The sequence below is a fragment of the Gracilinanus agilis genome, chromosome 6, assembly GCF_016433145.1.
Source record: "Gracilinanus agilis isolate LMUSP501 chromosome 6, AgileGrace, whole genome shotgun sequence".
Lineage (NCBI taxonomy): Eukaryota > Metazoa > Chordata > Mammalia > Didelphimorphia > Didelphidae > Gracilinanus > Gracilinanus agilis.
Window position 1 is genome coordinate 19,227,496 of NC_058135.1, and position 13,863 is coordinate 19,241,358.

At 38.2% G+C, this 13,863-nt stretch overlaps 1 protein-coding gene across 2 annotated transcripts in view; it reads left to right on the forward strand.

Moving 5' to 3' along the window:
• The window catches only part of COPS4 (COP9 signalosome subunit 4), a 47,237-nt gene that overhangs the window by 17,077 nt on the left and 16,297 nt on the right, over positions 1-13,863 (forward strand). For both annotated transcript variants that reach the window (XM_044680278.1, XM_044680279.1), the window contains exons 2-4: positions 8,885-8,964; positions 12,395-12,546; positions 13,356-13,459. In XM_044680278.1, the coding sequence (XP_044536213.1) occupies positions 8,885-8,964; positions 12,395-12,546; positions 13,356-13,459 (336 nt within the window). The remainder of the gene's footprint in view (positions 1-8,884; positions 8,965-12,394; positions 12,547-13,355; positions 13,460-13,863) is intronic.

The following is a 13,863-nucleotide window of genomic DNA, read 5'->3' on the forward strand; positions in this document are numbered from 1 at the left end:
CATGGTCAATCTTTGTGAATGTGCCATGTGCAGCTGAGAAGAAGGTGTTTTCCTTTTTTTCCCTATTTATTTTTCTCCACATATCAATTAGATCTAATTTTTCTAGGACTTCATTCACCTCTCTTACCTCTTTCTTATTTATTTTTCGGTTTGATTTATCTAGATCTGACAGAGGAATATTTAGATCTCCCACTAGTATGTTTTTACTATCTATTTCCTTCTTGAGCTCTGCTAGTTTCTCCTTTATGAATTTGGGTGCTATGCCACTTGGTGCATACATATTGAGCAGTGTTATTTCCTCATTGTTTATACTGCCTTTAATCAGGATGTAATGACCTTCCCTGTCTTTTATAATCATATCTATTTTGACTTTGGCTTTGTCAGAAATCATAATAGCCACTCCTGCCTTCTTTTTCTCATTTGAGGCCCAAAAGATTTTGCTCAAACCCTGAACCTTAAACTTATGTATGTCCACCCGCCTCATATGTGTTTCTTGTAGACAACATATAGTGGGATTTTGGTTTCTAATCCACTCTGCTATTTGCTTCCGTTTTATGAGGGAGTTCATCCCATTCACATTCAGAGTTATAATCATCAGTTGTGCATTTGCTGACATTTTCAAATCCTCCCCCATTCCTACCCCTTCTCCTTAAACTATTTCCTTTAAAACCAGTGGTTTGCTATTAAGACCCTATCCCTTATCCCCTCCCTTGATTAACTTCCCTTTCTACCCCCTCCCTTATTTTTCCCCCTCTTTTTGTTTTTAAAGGCCTTATGAATTCCCTCTCCCTTCTCCCCTCCCTTTTTTGACCTTCCCACTCCCCTGCTCCCCTTGGTTTATCCCTTCTGACTTTCTCAGTAGGGTTAGATAGAGTTTTTTATCCCAATGGATAATAAAGCTACTCTTCCCTCTCCGGGTTGATTACACTAAGAGTAAGGTTTGATTATTACCTCTTAATGCTCTCTTCCTCTCCTTCTTATAATAGTATTTGTCCCCTCTCCCTCCCATGCCCTCTTTGTGTGTAATAGAATATTCTATTTTCTTATTCACTCAAGTTTCTCTTGGTGTCCCCTGCTATTTACCCCCTCTTTCCTATCCCCCACGCCATCTTAGATTATTTAGTGTTCCATCCTCACCCTGTGAATTATTCTTCTGATTACTATAATAGTGAATATTATAATAGTGAATAGAGTTCACTACAGAGAATTATACATAACATTTATCTACATAGGAATACAGATAATTAGATCTCACTGAGGCCCTTAAAAAGGCAAATTTAAAAATTACAAGTTTTCTTTCTTTCCCCTCTGTGATCTTATTTACCTTTTCAGGTTTCTCTAGATTTTTGTGGTTCGATGTCAAACTTTCCATTTAGCCCTGGTCTTTTCTGTGCAAATACCTGGAATTCTTCGATTTTGTTGAATGCCCATACTTTCCCCTGGAAATATGTAGTCAATTTTGATGGGTAGTTGATCCGTGGTTGCAGGCCCAGCTCTCTTGCCTTTCTGAATATCGTATTCCAAGCCTTACGGTCTTTTAGCGTGGAGGCTACCAGATCCTGTGTGATCCTCATTGGTGCTCCTTGATATTTGAATTGTCTCTTTCTGGCTTCTTGTAAGATTTTTTCTTTTGCTTGAAAGCTTTTGAATTTGGCAATAATATTTCTAACTGATTTCTTCTCTGGGTCGAATGTAGTGGGTGTTCTATGAATCCTTTCGATGTCTATATTGCCCTCTTGTTGTAGTACTTCAGGGCAATTTTGCTGAATAATTTCTTTTAGTATGGAGTCCAGGTTTCTATTAATTTCTGGTTTTTCTGGAAGACCAATTATTCTCAAATTGTCTCTTCTAGACCGGTTTTCTTGGTCTGTCACTCTCTCATTGAGATATTTCATGTTTCCTTCTATTTTTTCAGTCTTTTGACTTTGTTTTATTTGTTCTTGTTGTCTTGAGAGATCGTTAGCTTCCAATTGCTCGATTCTAGCCTTTAGGGATTGATTTTCGGCTATAATCTTTCGGTTTTCGGCCATAATCTTCTGGAATTCCTTTTCAATCTGGTCATTTCTGGTGTTCAATTGCAAGATTTTACCTTTTAAAGTTATTTTCTTGCCAGATCTCTTCCATTTTCCTCAAAATCTCAGTTTTGAACTCTTCCATAGCTTGTGAGGAGTTTTCCTTATTTGAGGAGGGTCCGGATGCTTGTTTGTTCTCCTCCTCTGTTTGCTCGGTTGTCTGGATTTTCTCTGTGTAAAAGTTGTCGAGTGTTAAGGGCTTCTTTTTCTTGTTGTTATTCTTTCTCTTCTGAGTTTTTCCTGAGGTTGGGTAGCCATCATTAGCCCAGCAGCTTCTCAGGTTTATCCTCACGCTCAGTGTCTGTCCGCGGTCTATTGGTACCTGAGGTCTGAGTTCTGGTTTTTTCCAAGGTCAAGCCCCCTAGTGTACCCCCTTGCTTGATCCTCTGCAGGAGGTTCCTTTACAAGTCTCAGGGCGCTGCTTCCACAGTCGTATACTGGTCTGCACTGGTTCCCCACTCAGGTTTTCAGAGCTTTAGTTCCTGGCTGTGTCTGCCTCCACCCACACCTCCGCCAGTGCCTGTGCGCTCTGCGCTGGGTGTCCACTCTCTGCCCTCGCGCTCAGATTTCGCTTGCGTTCTCTGGCTTATTGGGGTCCTAAATCTTGCTGCTCTCAGGAACAGGCCCCGGAGCTGCCAATGACTCGATGAGTGCCCCAAACTTGCTCTATTTCTTTTTAGCTGGCTTCAGAGCTATAGATTTTGTTTGTGGAGGTGGTGGGGGTGGGGAGGTTGCTCAGCCTGCGATTTAGTGAGAGCCCTTTATAGCCTGGAAATGTCTCGATTCCACGTACCTTCCACGCTGTGCCCTGTTGTGGGGTTCCTCCGTTTGTCTGGACTTGTTTTTATGTCCCCTTGAGGAGTTTTGTGTGTTTCGGTCAGGAGAGGTTAAGAGCTGCTTCTTACTCTGCCGCCATCTTAACCCGGAAAATCTTGATTGCTTTTTGAGTTCCTGAAGTTCTTGAGTTAATTGAATTTTAAATTATTGAGTTAATTGAATTTTGAGATCTTCCAAAGCCTGTGGCCAATTCACTGGAACTACTTCCTCTTCTTCTATTTCTATTTCATTTGCTTTCTTTTCACTTCCTTGAAAGAAGCTGTCAATTGTCATTTCTTTTCTCTTTTTCTGTTGCTTACTCATATTTTTTCCTTCCTTGTTCTGCTAGTTTGAGCAGATGTATTTAATGATCTTTGATGAAAGATCTTTCCCCAGATGGCAATGGAGGTTTGTAGTTACTTTCTTTACCGTCTGAAGACTTCTTGTCTGTCCAATTGTTGGAATTGATTCTGTATTGATTGGATTAATTTTACTGCTTAATCTGGCCTGAGGCTAAAACCTCAAAGGGAGGGAAAAACAAACAAACAAAAAAAAACAACAAAAAAAAAACTGGGTAGACAAGAAAGAGCAGGTTTTCGCTGAACTGAGCTCTCCAGCAGTGGGGTCCCCTTGCGCTGTCAGCTGTGTTTGATCTGGTTTTCTTTCCTCTTGAAGCCCTTTGTTCTCTATCTGGGTATGAGGAAGTCAAGCTGTCTGCAGTCTGTGGTTGGCTCTCTCTAAGCCACCATCTTCTGGGCGGTTTTGCTGTGTTTCTCTGGTTTTCTCCTCCAGTCACCTCTCCAGTGCCTGTTAACTCCCTGATTCCGGTGCCAGCAAGGTCCTCTCTCCCGACCGGTGCGCCCACCGGCCCTGACATTTCCCAGACCGCTGGAGACTCCACACAACATGTGGAGGAGGCATCCTGGGATCCTTGGATTCCCCTTCTACGCCCTCAGACCCAACAGTTCAAGAATTGAAGCCTTTTTCTTGGCGTACCTCTTTAGTTATGCTGCAGTAGGGTTCCCCCTGCTCTGTCCTTTATTAGATGTGGTCCTCTTCTTCTCAAAGGGCATTGTTTTCTATCTCAGTGTGTAAGGGTGTGGAGGTTTTAAAATTCGCTCGTCTATGGTGCCATCTTCCTGGGGGGAAAAAAATGAAAATACCTCGTGGTGGAGAGAGAGAGAGAGAGAGAGAGAGAGAGAGAGAGAGAGAGAGAGAGCTCATTTTTTTAAAGGAGCTTCTTTTGTGTCACTTCTTGTGCCTTCCTCTTAGTTTATGTGTCCAATTACAACAGATGTTTTTCTTAGGACTGCCCAGGAGGCACTCAGTAAATTCTGATTTGTCACCCACTCTAGTATATGTAGATCACAGACTTGTGACCAAGTTGTGAGTCAAGTGGAAATGTTTTCACCTTTGGTGATTAAATTTGAGAATGGACAAGGTAGATTTAATCTGTTTATCACAGTTGTTATTATATAGAAATACTGGGGGCATTTGGGTGGTTGAGTGGATTTGAGAGCCAGGCCTAGAGATGCTATGTCTTAGGTTCAAATGTGTCCTCAGACACTTCTTAGGTGTGTGACCCTGGGCAAGTCACTTAACCCCCATTGCCTAGCCCTTGCCACTCATCTGCCTTGGAACCAGTACATAGTATTGATTCCAATACAGAAGGTAAGAGTTTTAAAAATATTATTTAGAAATACTATTGAATTTTGTGGATTTATTTTGTAGCCTGCCACTCTGCTGAGGCTTTTGGCTTAATTAGTATCTTTGATAACTCCCTGAGGTCATATATTTATTCCAGTTCTTTTTTTTATAGTAAAAACTTGGAAACAACATGCCTATCTTTTGTCAAAAGGATGAAAAACTCTGGTTGATGGGTTTTGTTGATAATATTCAGAAAAACTTAAAATTTTTGTGGTTTTATTTTATTTCCTGTCATTTTAAAAAATTTGTTTAAAAAAATTTTAGTTGAATCTTTAAGGTTCTTTTAAAGAACTTAAGTAAATTATATTATCTGAAAGAGATAAATTTGTTTCTTCAGAGGTAGTTAAGTAGTGCAGTGGTTAGAATACTGGGCCTCCAGACACAATTTGGATTTTATAATTTTGGAAAAGGTATGTTGAAAATTGTTATTACGTAGTAATTGGGAAAATAAAACATCTTCAAATTTAAAAAAGAATATTATTAGGCCTGGTGTCAGGAAGACTTCAGTTCAAATCTCCCAGACACTGACTAGTTTGTGTGACCCTGTGCAAACTGTGAGGATCAAATGAGATAGTATATTTGTAAAACACTTAGCACAGTGCCCGACACATTAATAAATCCATGCTTCCTTTCTTTCTCACTCCTCAATAACCCTTCCTTCCTCTATGATGATTCCATTTTTTTTATAGCATTTCTATAATAATCAGATAATAAAATAACTTTGGTGACTGTGAACATCCCTGCTTTGTCTTTGTCTTTGTCTTTGTTAGGGAAGCCCCCTAGCATTTCTCTATCATATATCACACTAACGCTTAAGACTTAATGCTGATCATATTAAGGAAATAACCATTTATTCCTGTGCTCTTTTTTTTTAAGCATACATTGGTGTTATATTTTGTCAAAAACTTTTTCTGCATCTATTGATATAATCTTGTGGATTTTAAAAATTGCTTTGTAGTTCATATGGTCCATTACATTTATAGTTTTCCTAATATTGAACCAACCCTGTATTCCTGGTATAAATCCAGTTTGATTTTACTGTATTGTTTTTTCTAATATGCCATTATGTAGCCTCTTTGTTAATATTTTATCCAATATTTTTAATATTCATTAGAGATACTGCTCTATAGTTTTCCTTCTCTAATATTTCTCCCTGCTTTACTTATGAGGATCATTTTTGTCTTATAGAGGGAGCTCTTTATTCTTACATAAAATTTATGACAAATTGCAGTTAAATTGTTCTTTAATTGTTTTATGAGAATTCACTTGGTAAATCCATTTTACCCTGAAGTTTTTTCCTTCAAAATGTCCTTCATGGCTTGTTTAATTTTTTTAAATTTTTTTGTAGATTGGTTTGTTTAACATTTTTTTCCTTAGATTCTTTTAACCCCTGAGTATTCTATAATTACATCAATTTCCCAGCTTGTTGAGGATCAACCGAGATAATACTTGTGAAATACTTCACATAGTGCTTAACACATTAATAAGTCCATCTTTCCCTCCTTCCTTCTCTCTCTCCTTTCCTTCCTTTCCTCCTTCCTCTATATTGATTCCACTTTTTTTCTCTTTTGCAAATATCCATCTGTTTCACTTAAAGTGATTGGTTTTATTGGCATATAATTGAACAAAATTGTATCTAACAGTTTTCTGTATTTCTTCTTCATCCGTTAGGAATTTTTCTTTTTGTCATTGTAGTTTTCCTTTTGATTAAAATTTATGTTTGTGTATTTTATTAGTTTTTTTTTTAATTAATTCATCATAGATTTAGAGTAGGAAGGGACATCATAAGCCACCAATTCTAATTTTACTTCTCTTTAGTTTTCAGAATTTTTAGTTGACCTTTTGTTATATACACAATTTATTGGTTTGTTCTAGTGATCGAAGTGTTCAGAAATAAATTTTCCCTTAAGGGTTAGTTTTGCTGCATCCCAGTTTTTGTATGTTAATTCCTTGTATCATCTTTGAAATTATCTATTGTTCCTATGGTTTATTTTTTTAGCCACCAAATATTTAGAATCAAATTATTTAGTCTTCATTTAAGATTGAATCCCAAAGACCCTTTATTGATTAAAATTGTTATTTCATTATGGTCAATAAAGGATGTTTAGTCTTTCTATATTCTTTGATGATTCTTGTCTCCCTCCTTTCCTCCCTCCCTCCTCCTGGAATTGACAAGGAATTCCATTGGGTTATACATATATTATTGCTCAAAACCTTTGACTGTTGGTTCTTAAAGTTACTCAGCAGACAGCAATTTTTGGCAGGTTTTCTTAAGCTTAAAGGTTTCAAGCTTTGACTTGATGACAAACTTTTATGAGGACCACCCTTTGCAAATTTAGATAGGCTTCTTATTAGGTTAATCCCTAGTAATGAATTTATCTTAGTCATAGCAGGTCATGGAGAGGATTTATAATCTGTGTCAGTGAAGTATTCCACATTGATGAAATCATAGAAGCTTGTTACTTTTAAAGTTAAAAAATTAGTGACTATGGATTTAGTCGAGTATGAAGTGAGGATGCTGTCCCATACAGTATAATTTGTTCAGCAATAAAGAATTATGTGTATATCCCTATCTTTATCTCTGTTTCAGAATTTCAGAAAGTTTTCTTTTTTCTTCTAATTTGTTGTGAAAGCACCTAGGAAACTCTCAGAGGTGCATGTCTAAGATAAAATAATGTTTTTTAAAAATTCTTACTTTCTGTCTTAAAATCTACCACTTAGTAAGGGTTAGACCAGTGATGGCAAACCTTTAAGAGATACAGTGCCAGCCCCCCTCCAGGTATTCTGTGCCTGTCCCCTTCACCACATGCTGGGTATGCCCCACTCCCACCTCCCTTACTTCACAGAAAGCGCTCCCCTTGGGCTGCTGGGCGGAGGGTGAGTGAAGTGAGGAATGTCCTCAGCAAGTGTAGAGAGGGGGAGGGGAATGGCCTGAGCACTCTGCTCCCCTCCAGCTCTACTGCCTTTGAGCCACCAACCTTATCCACTGTGCATTCCCATTGGGCTGCTGGGTAGAGGGGCCAGGAATGTGAATGGGGCTGGGGGTGGGGAGAGAGGGTGACTGAGTGCCCTGTCACCTGTGAGCGCTCTGTGTAACATCTTTGGCACCTGTGCCATAGGTTAGCCATCATCGGGCTAGGCAATGAGGATGAAATGACTTGGCCAGGGTCACATAGCTAAAAAGTATGTGAAGCCCAGTTTGAGTCCAGCACCTCCCATCTCCAGACCTGACTGTTTATCCACTGAGCCACCTAGCTGCCCCTAGTTTTAATTAGGTTAAATACAACCATATTTACTTATTTAATTTTAAATTTTTTTCCGTGGCTATGGTTACATGATTCATGCTGTCTCTCTCTCCTGTTCCCTTCCCCCTCTTGGAGTTGACAAGCGTTATACATATTTTATCATTCAAAACCTATTTTCTTATTATTCATTTCTGTGAAAAAGCAATCCTTTAAAATCAAAACCCTGAATCACATACTCATATGCTATTAGTAGCAAAGTCAATTACATTTGATTGTCCCATAGTGTTTCAGTTACTGTGTATAATGTTCTTATTTTACTCCACATCAGTTCATTTAGGTCTTGTGAGTTCATTTAGAAATCCTCCAGTTCATTACTCCTTACAGCACAATACATCACCATCATATACCACAATTTGTTCAGCCATTCCCCAATCGAGGGACATGCCCTCATTTTCCAATTTTTTGCCACCATAAACAGCACAGCTATAAATATTTTTGTACAAATAGATCCTCTCTCTCTCTCTCTCTCTCTCTCTCTCTCTCTCTCTCTCTCTCTCTCTCTCTCTCTCTAGCTCTTTGGGATATAAACCTAGTAGTCAACCATATTTATGTTTAGAAGTAATAGAAATTTATAGACCCTATATGTTTTAGGATATAGAATCATAGGGGATCCTCTAATCCAGTGGCAGCAATCCTGAAAAGAAACTGATCCCTGCATGGCAGCATATCAATTTAGAGAACCACAGATTCTTTGTTAGTGTTGAATTTTTATTTATTTTGTTAAATGTATTTCAATTACATTTAATCTGACTGGCCATATCAGGAGGGCAGTTGGGAGATTGATCCCTATGATCTAATCCAAGCTAAAAGAAACTGACACCCAGAGTAGTGAAGGTCATCTCACAGGGCTGAGATTTAAGGGATTTAAGCCTCTGGATGTAAAAATCTTTGTTTTTTAGAGGTCAGGTAATTAAGGCTTTGTCAAGAGAGCTTGACTTAAGTCCGCTGAGCATCCGATAAAGTATTTTAATTTTGTCTTGCTAGGTACCGGCAGATATTGGAAAAAGCCATTCAGTTGCCTGGAGCAGAACAACTTGAGGCTTTAAAAGCCTTTGTGGAAGCAAGTAAGTGGAACTGAAATTTAATATTTGGTTTCCTGTATATCATTGAACTTTGAAAATATAAATATTCAGAACTCATAAAAATGAAGCTAATCATATTGGTGCCTCTTTGTGTGTGGTTTTTTTTTTAATACTGTATGGAGATTTTAAAACTTCATATGCCATGTGATAATTTTGGAACAAATGTCTTGAAATTTAAGGAGATATTGTGACCTGTAATAGTATATTTATAGTAGTTAACTTAAGTGAGTTATTTTTAAATTATGAAGCATATTATCAAATATGCTTATTACTTCAAGGGACATTCAAATTTTAAACATTTAATTTGTCATGAATTATAATTCAGTTCAGCAATCATTTGTTGAGCATCTCTTGTAGTCTAAAGATAGCTAGACACTGAAGACATAAAAATAAACAGGAAACAGTCCCTGCCCTCAAAGGGTTTGCCTTCCACTAGGTGTCAAATAAATACCATATAACTAGAGGAGAGGGAGAGAACATTTACTTGTGGGGAGGACAAGGAAGTGTTTGGGGAGATTTAACACTTGAACTGAGCCTCTCAATATTTGCTAAGCATTTATTCTTTGCCAAGCACTATACTAAGTGCTGGGGTTTCAAATACAACATTTTCTGCAGTTCTTGCCCTCAAGCAGCTTTAGTTCAAGTAGTGACTAGGAAGGGGTGTTTTAATGTATAAAGATGGTTGGGGGGACCATGGGGGAGGAGGGAGGATTTTAACATATCCTTTCCAGGATCAGTAAGAGATTTGAATTAATGATAATGAAAGTGATAGTAGCTATGTATTATCTCATTTGATCATCACAGCAATCCTGAGAGGTAGTTGCTATTATTATCTCCATTTTCCAGATAAGAAAACTGAGACAGAGGTTAGGCTGGTCTAAGAATTGAACTCAAGTCTTACTGACTCCAGGCCCAATTCTCCAAATACCATGCTCCTCAGTTTGATTTGAATAGAATTTTATGAGTGCATGGGGGGGGGTGGGGGGTGGGAAGGGTGCTGATGATGTGGTGGTCACTTGGTGGGAAGAGGAATAAAATGAATTAGTCAAGACTTGGGTTCTGATCTCAGGACTGGCAGCTGGTGAGATTTTGAAGAATGAGAAGGTTAGAAAACTCACAAAAGATGGCGTCCATTTTTTTTAGGTATGTAAAGAGGCCAGGTCATCTGAAAGAGAGCTTGGGGATGTTTGATGGCAGAGGAAATTTGGAATGGCTCCTGTGAGCCATGAACTAGGGGATGTCAGCAGTTGAATCAGAGGATTCACTGTGAAGCAGGAGTCCAGGCAAAGAGAGAATTATATGGATTTTGTGGTCCACCAGTTGGCTGGTGGACAAAAGTTTCATGACTTTTGTAGAAGTATTCTAAAGCTTGGGTGTCAAGGCTAGAAAAGGAATGACCAAAGGTTGAAAATTGAAAAATGAGTGACAATTTAAATGGCATTCATTGGAAGAGCTTTGCTTGTGAGGGGGGACTTTGAACAAGTGGAACTTATGAAGAACTCCTATAATCCTCTGAGGAAGAGGGCAGGGACAGAGACTAATGATTGGTCCCAGAGGTAGTCTGGGGGGGAACAACTTTAATGACCAAGAAGAAGGTTTCTGGGCAGAGGCAGAGCTGGCAGGGTTGGCTTAGAGCTGAGGAGGCCCTCAACTTGATCCTTCAAGCAGAGCGATTCTTCAGGGGCAGTCCTGTGGTCCCGAGATAGCCCCAGGACTAGAGGGGCCAGTTCTTGGAACTGGGCATGACTAGCCAAGGGGGCATTGGGTCACACCTTCCTGGTAACCCATTCAGGGAACTTTTTTTCCAGATTTTTACAAAAGTACAAATATCCCTAAACAATCTGCTCCTCAAATTCAAGTGTAAACAAAACAAAACAAAAAACTGTTGAGTACCTCTGTTTATACCTGTTCTTTCATAAGGAATTTGGGAGGCCATGGATGGGGTGCAGTGAAGGAGTGCAGAATTTGATACCTGGCTCAGTCCTCAGGTTGTTCGTTTTATGGACAGAGGCCAGATATGGACCTCCCCAAGTTTTCCACCATGCAGGTGTCCATAGGTTTTCAACAGTCTTCCCTGAGAGAACAAGATGTCCTGCCCCCGTGCAGTGTAGTCTGGGAGAACTTGACCTTCCCCCATCCACTTAAGCTTTTCCTGGTGGTGGCAGTGGGAAAGTTGGAGAACCCAGAAGGATGGAACCACCTTCTTTTGCTCAGCTGCTGGTTGTGAGTTTTGACTCACAGTGTCCTTCAAGAGCAAAGCTATAGATTTTAATCTTAGTCTCTGCTCTGACATTTACTGTGGATCTCTCTTTGCCTCCCAATAAAAAGAGGGGGTTGAACCAAAGTTCCTTTTCTGGCCTGTCAGTATCATTCTATAACATTTGAATTCTATTTGTATCCACCTTGCCTCAGCCTCAATTTCATTGTTGTCTCTGTGACCCTTCAAGACAAGCCTTTCCTCCTTTTGGAGATCTCATTTTTTCTTCTGTAACATCAAGGAATTGAATTACACAATCCTTAAGATTCCTTCCATTTCCAACCTGAAACTTTAAACATTGTTTTGGGGGTGGGGTGGTAGGAGGGGGCCCCCTCCTCTAACTCCTCTCTGTTATAAAGTGTCTGCTACTCTTTGGCTTCTTAAATGCTGAGTGTGAAGAAGCAGCTGATGATTCTTTGTCAGTGTGTGCTGGGATCATTTTCAGTATGAGGTTCCCTCATGGTTCCTTTCCACTGGCCTTGTAGTGTCTGGGGTCTCTGCCTCCTTTTCCCTAATCCATCCCAAAGGAGGGAGTCTGGTATGCCATTTGCCCCTCAGTATAGCTTTTGGTTTTGATGTCAAGGTAAACAATTTTTATAGCTAGTGGCTCTGATCATAATCTATTCCCCTTAATGTTACCAGCTAATGACAACAATTACATATTGTTTTTTGCTTTAATAATAGGATCTTTAGCTTTGTTTATACATCTAAACGTAGTTTTTACAGTGTCAAAATGAATAAATTTTGGCAATGTTTGATTCATTTCATTGTGGGAAACTGTAACCTTTTCTCCTAAATCTTGCTTTTTTATATTTAATTCATAACTGTTAATGCCATTATATTTATACTCAAATTTTTAAAACAAGCAAGTGTAGGTAGGGGAAAGAAAATACAATTCTCAGCTATTTATGCAAAATATCTTTGAATGTTATTTTCTGAAAGTCAAATGTTTGATCATTCTGTTCCTGTGGGTTTTTTTTTTTTCATATAATTTGGCATCAGGCCAAAATTCTTAATGGTTTTGTCAGATGAGTCTATTCAGTTTTAGCAAACATATGGTGTCTCCTATATAAGAATTAAGCAAATGAAAATTTTGTCTTGAAAAGTATTTGAAAAATATACAAATTACTCCTATTTCTTTTTCTTCAAACCAAGTGGTAAATGAGAATGTCAGTCTAGTGATCTCTCGGCAGTTGCTGACCGATTTCTGCACACACCTGCCTAATCTTCCTGACAGCACCGCCAAAGAAATCTATCATTTCACCTTGGAAAAGATTCAGCCCAGAGTCATTTCATTTGAGGAGCAGGTAAAAAGCAAAGAACTAGATCTTAGTCAGAAAATCTAGAGTAGTGGTTATCTGTCAGTTTTTTAAGGGCTCCTTAAGGATTATCATGAAATTTTGGGGAAAATGCAATTTTAAAGTTTTTGTTAAAGAAATAAACTATCAAAATGGTAGGATGGTACAGTTCCTAAAAAACTGGGAATCACTGATCTTGTGCTCTGAATTTCCAAGTACTTACCAGTGTTCTTAAAAAGCTATTAAAAAGAATCAGTAATTAAAATGCAAAGCTTGTGCTCAGAGTCTTAGAGCTAAGAAAATGTACCTTTCTTTTCATTGAAGGAAGTTGAGACCTGTGGCTCTGGAATGTTGCTCAGATGCTCAGTGCTGGTTGAGGTGTTGATTGTTCTTTGTTACAAAACAGTACTCGATGGGGAGGGAAGTAATATGTTTGGAATAAATATGTAAAAAAAAAAGGTAGCAGTAAAACAGAATCAGTAATGGCTAATGGAGCATAATAACTAATGATGGAGCATGTGGATAATACTAGTCAAATATATTTAATAATATCCATAAGAGGTTTTTTAACAAATTGCCATTTCTCTTTAAAGAATGTATTATATCACATCACCTAGTTCTGTATATTTGATAACTTTGAACTTTTTATTTTTTTAAATGGAAATCTTACTGAAAAATGGTGTTTTATGAAAACATTTACTACTTGAGGACTTTAGGTCACCAATACTTGAACTTGTTTACTCTGGACAAATTAAATAATTTGATGGATCATTTGAAATTAGATCAAATTTAACAGTTTCTTTTTTCTTAAAATTAAGGTTGCTTCAATAAGGCAGCATCTTGCATCGATATATGAGAAAGAAGAAGACTGGAGAAATGCTGCACAAGTGTTGGTGGGAATTCCGTTGGAAACAGGACAAAAGTATAGTAAATAGTGGAAGATGCTTTTTTTTTTCTTGTCTAAAATTTTTCTTTCCATATTCCATTAGGACTTAGGTGCTAGTAGCCATGGTTGTTTAAAATGAAGAATTCTCGGTTTTTTATTTTAAAAATCTTGAACTTACGACAAACATTTCTCTAAATAAAGCAGAATAGAAAAAGAGTACTGATGGTGTGGCTGGCCATGAATTTATAGTGGACAGCTTTGCTTCTCCCTTAAATTGTATGTCAAGTCTGAGATGTAGTTTTCAGAGCTGTCCTGCTTGTCTGTATTTATTTTTGACCTTTGTTCTCTTCTGTGCATTTAAAAAACCACTTAAATGACCCTTTTCTTTTTTTTTAAATTTTGGTGACCCTGTCACTCAACAACAAAAAAATTGAATGAAA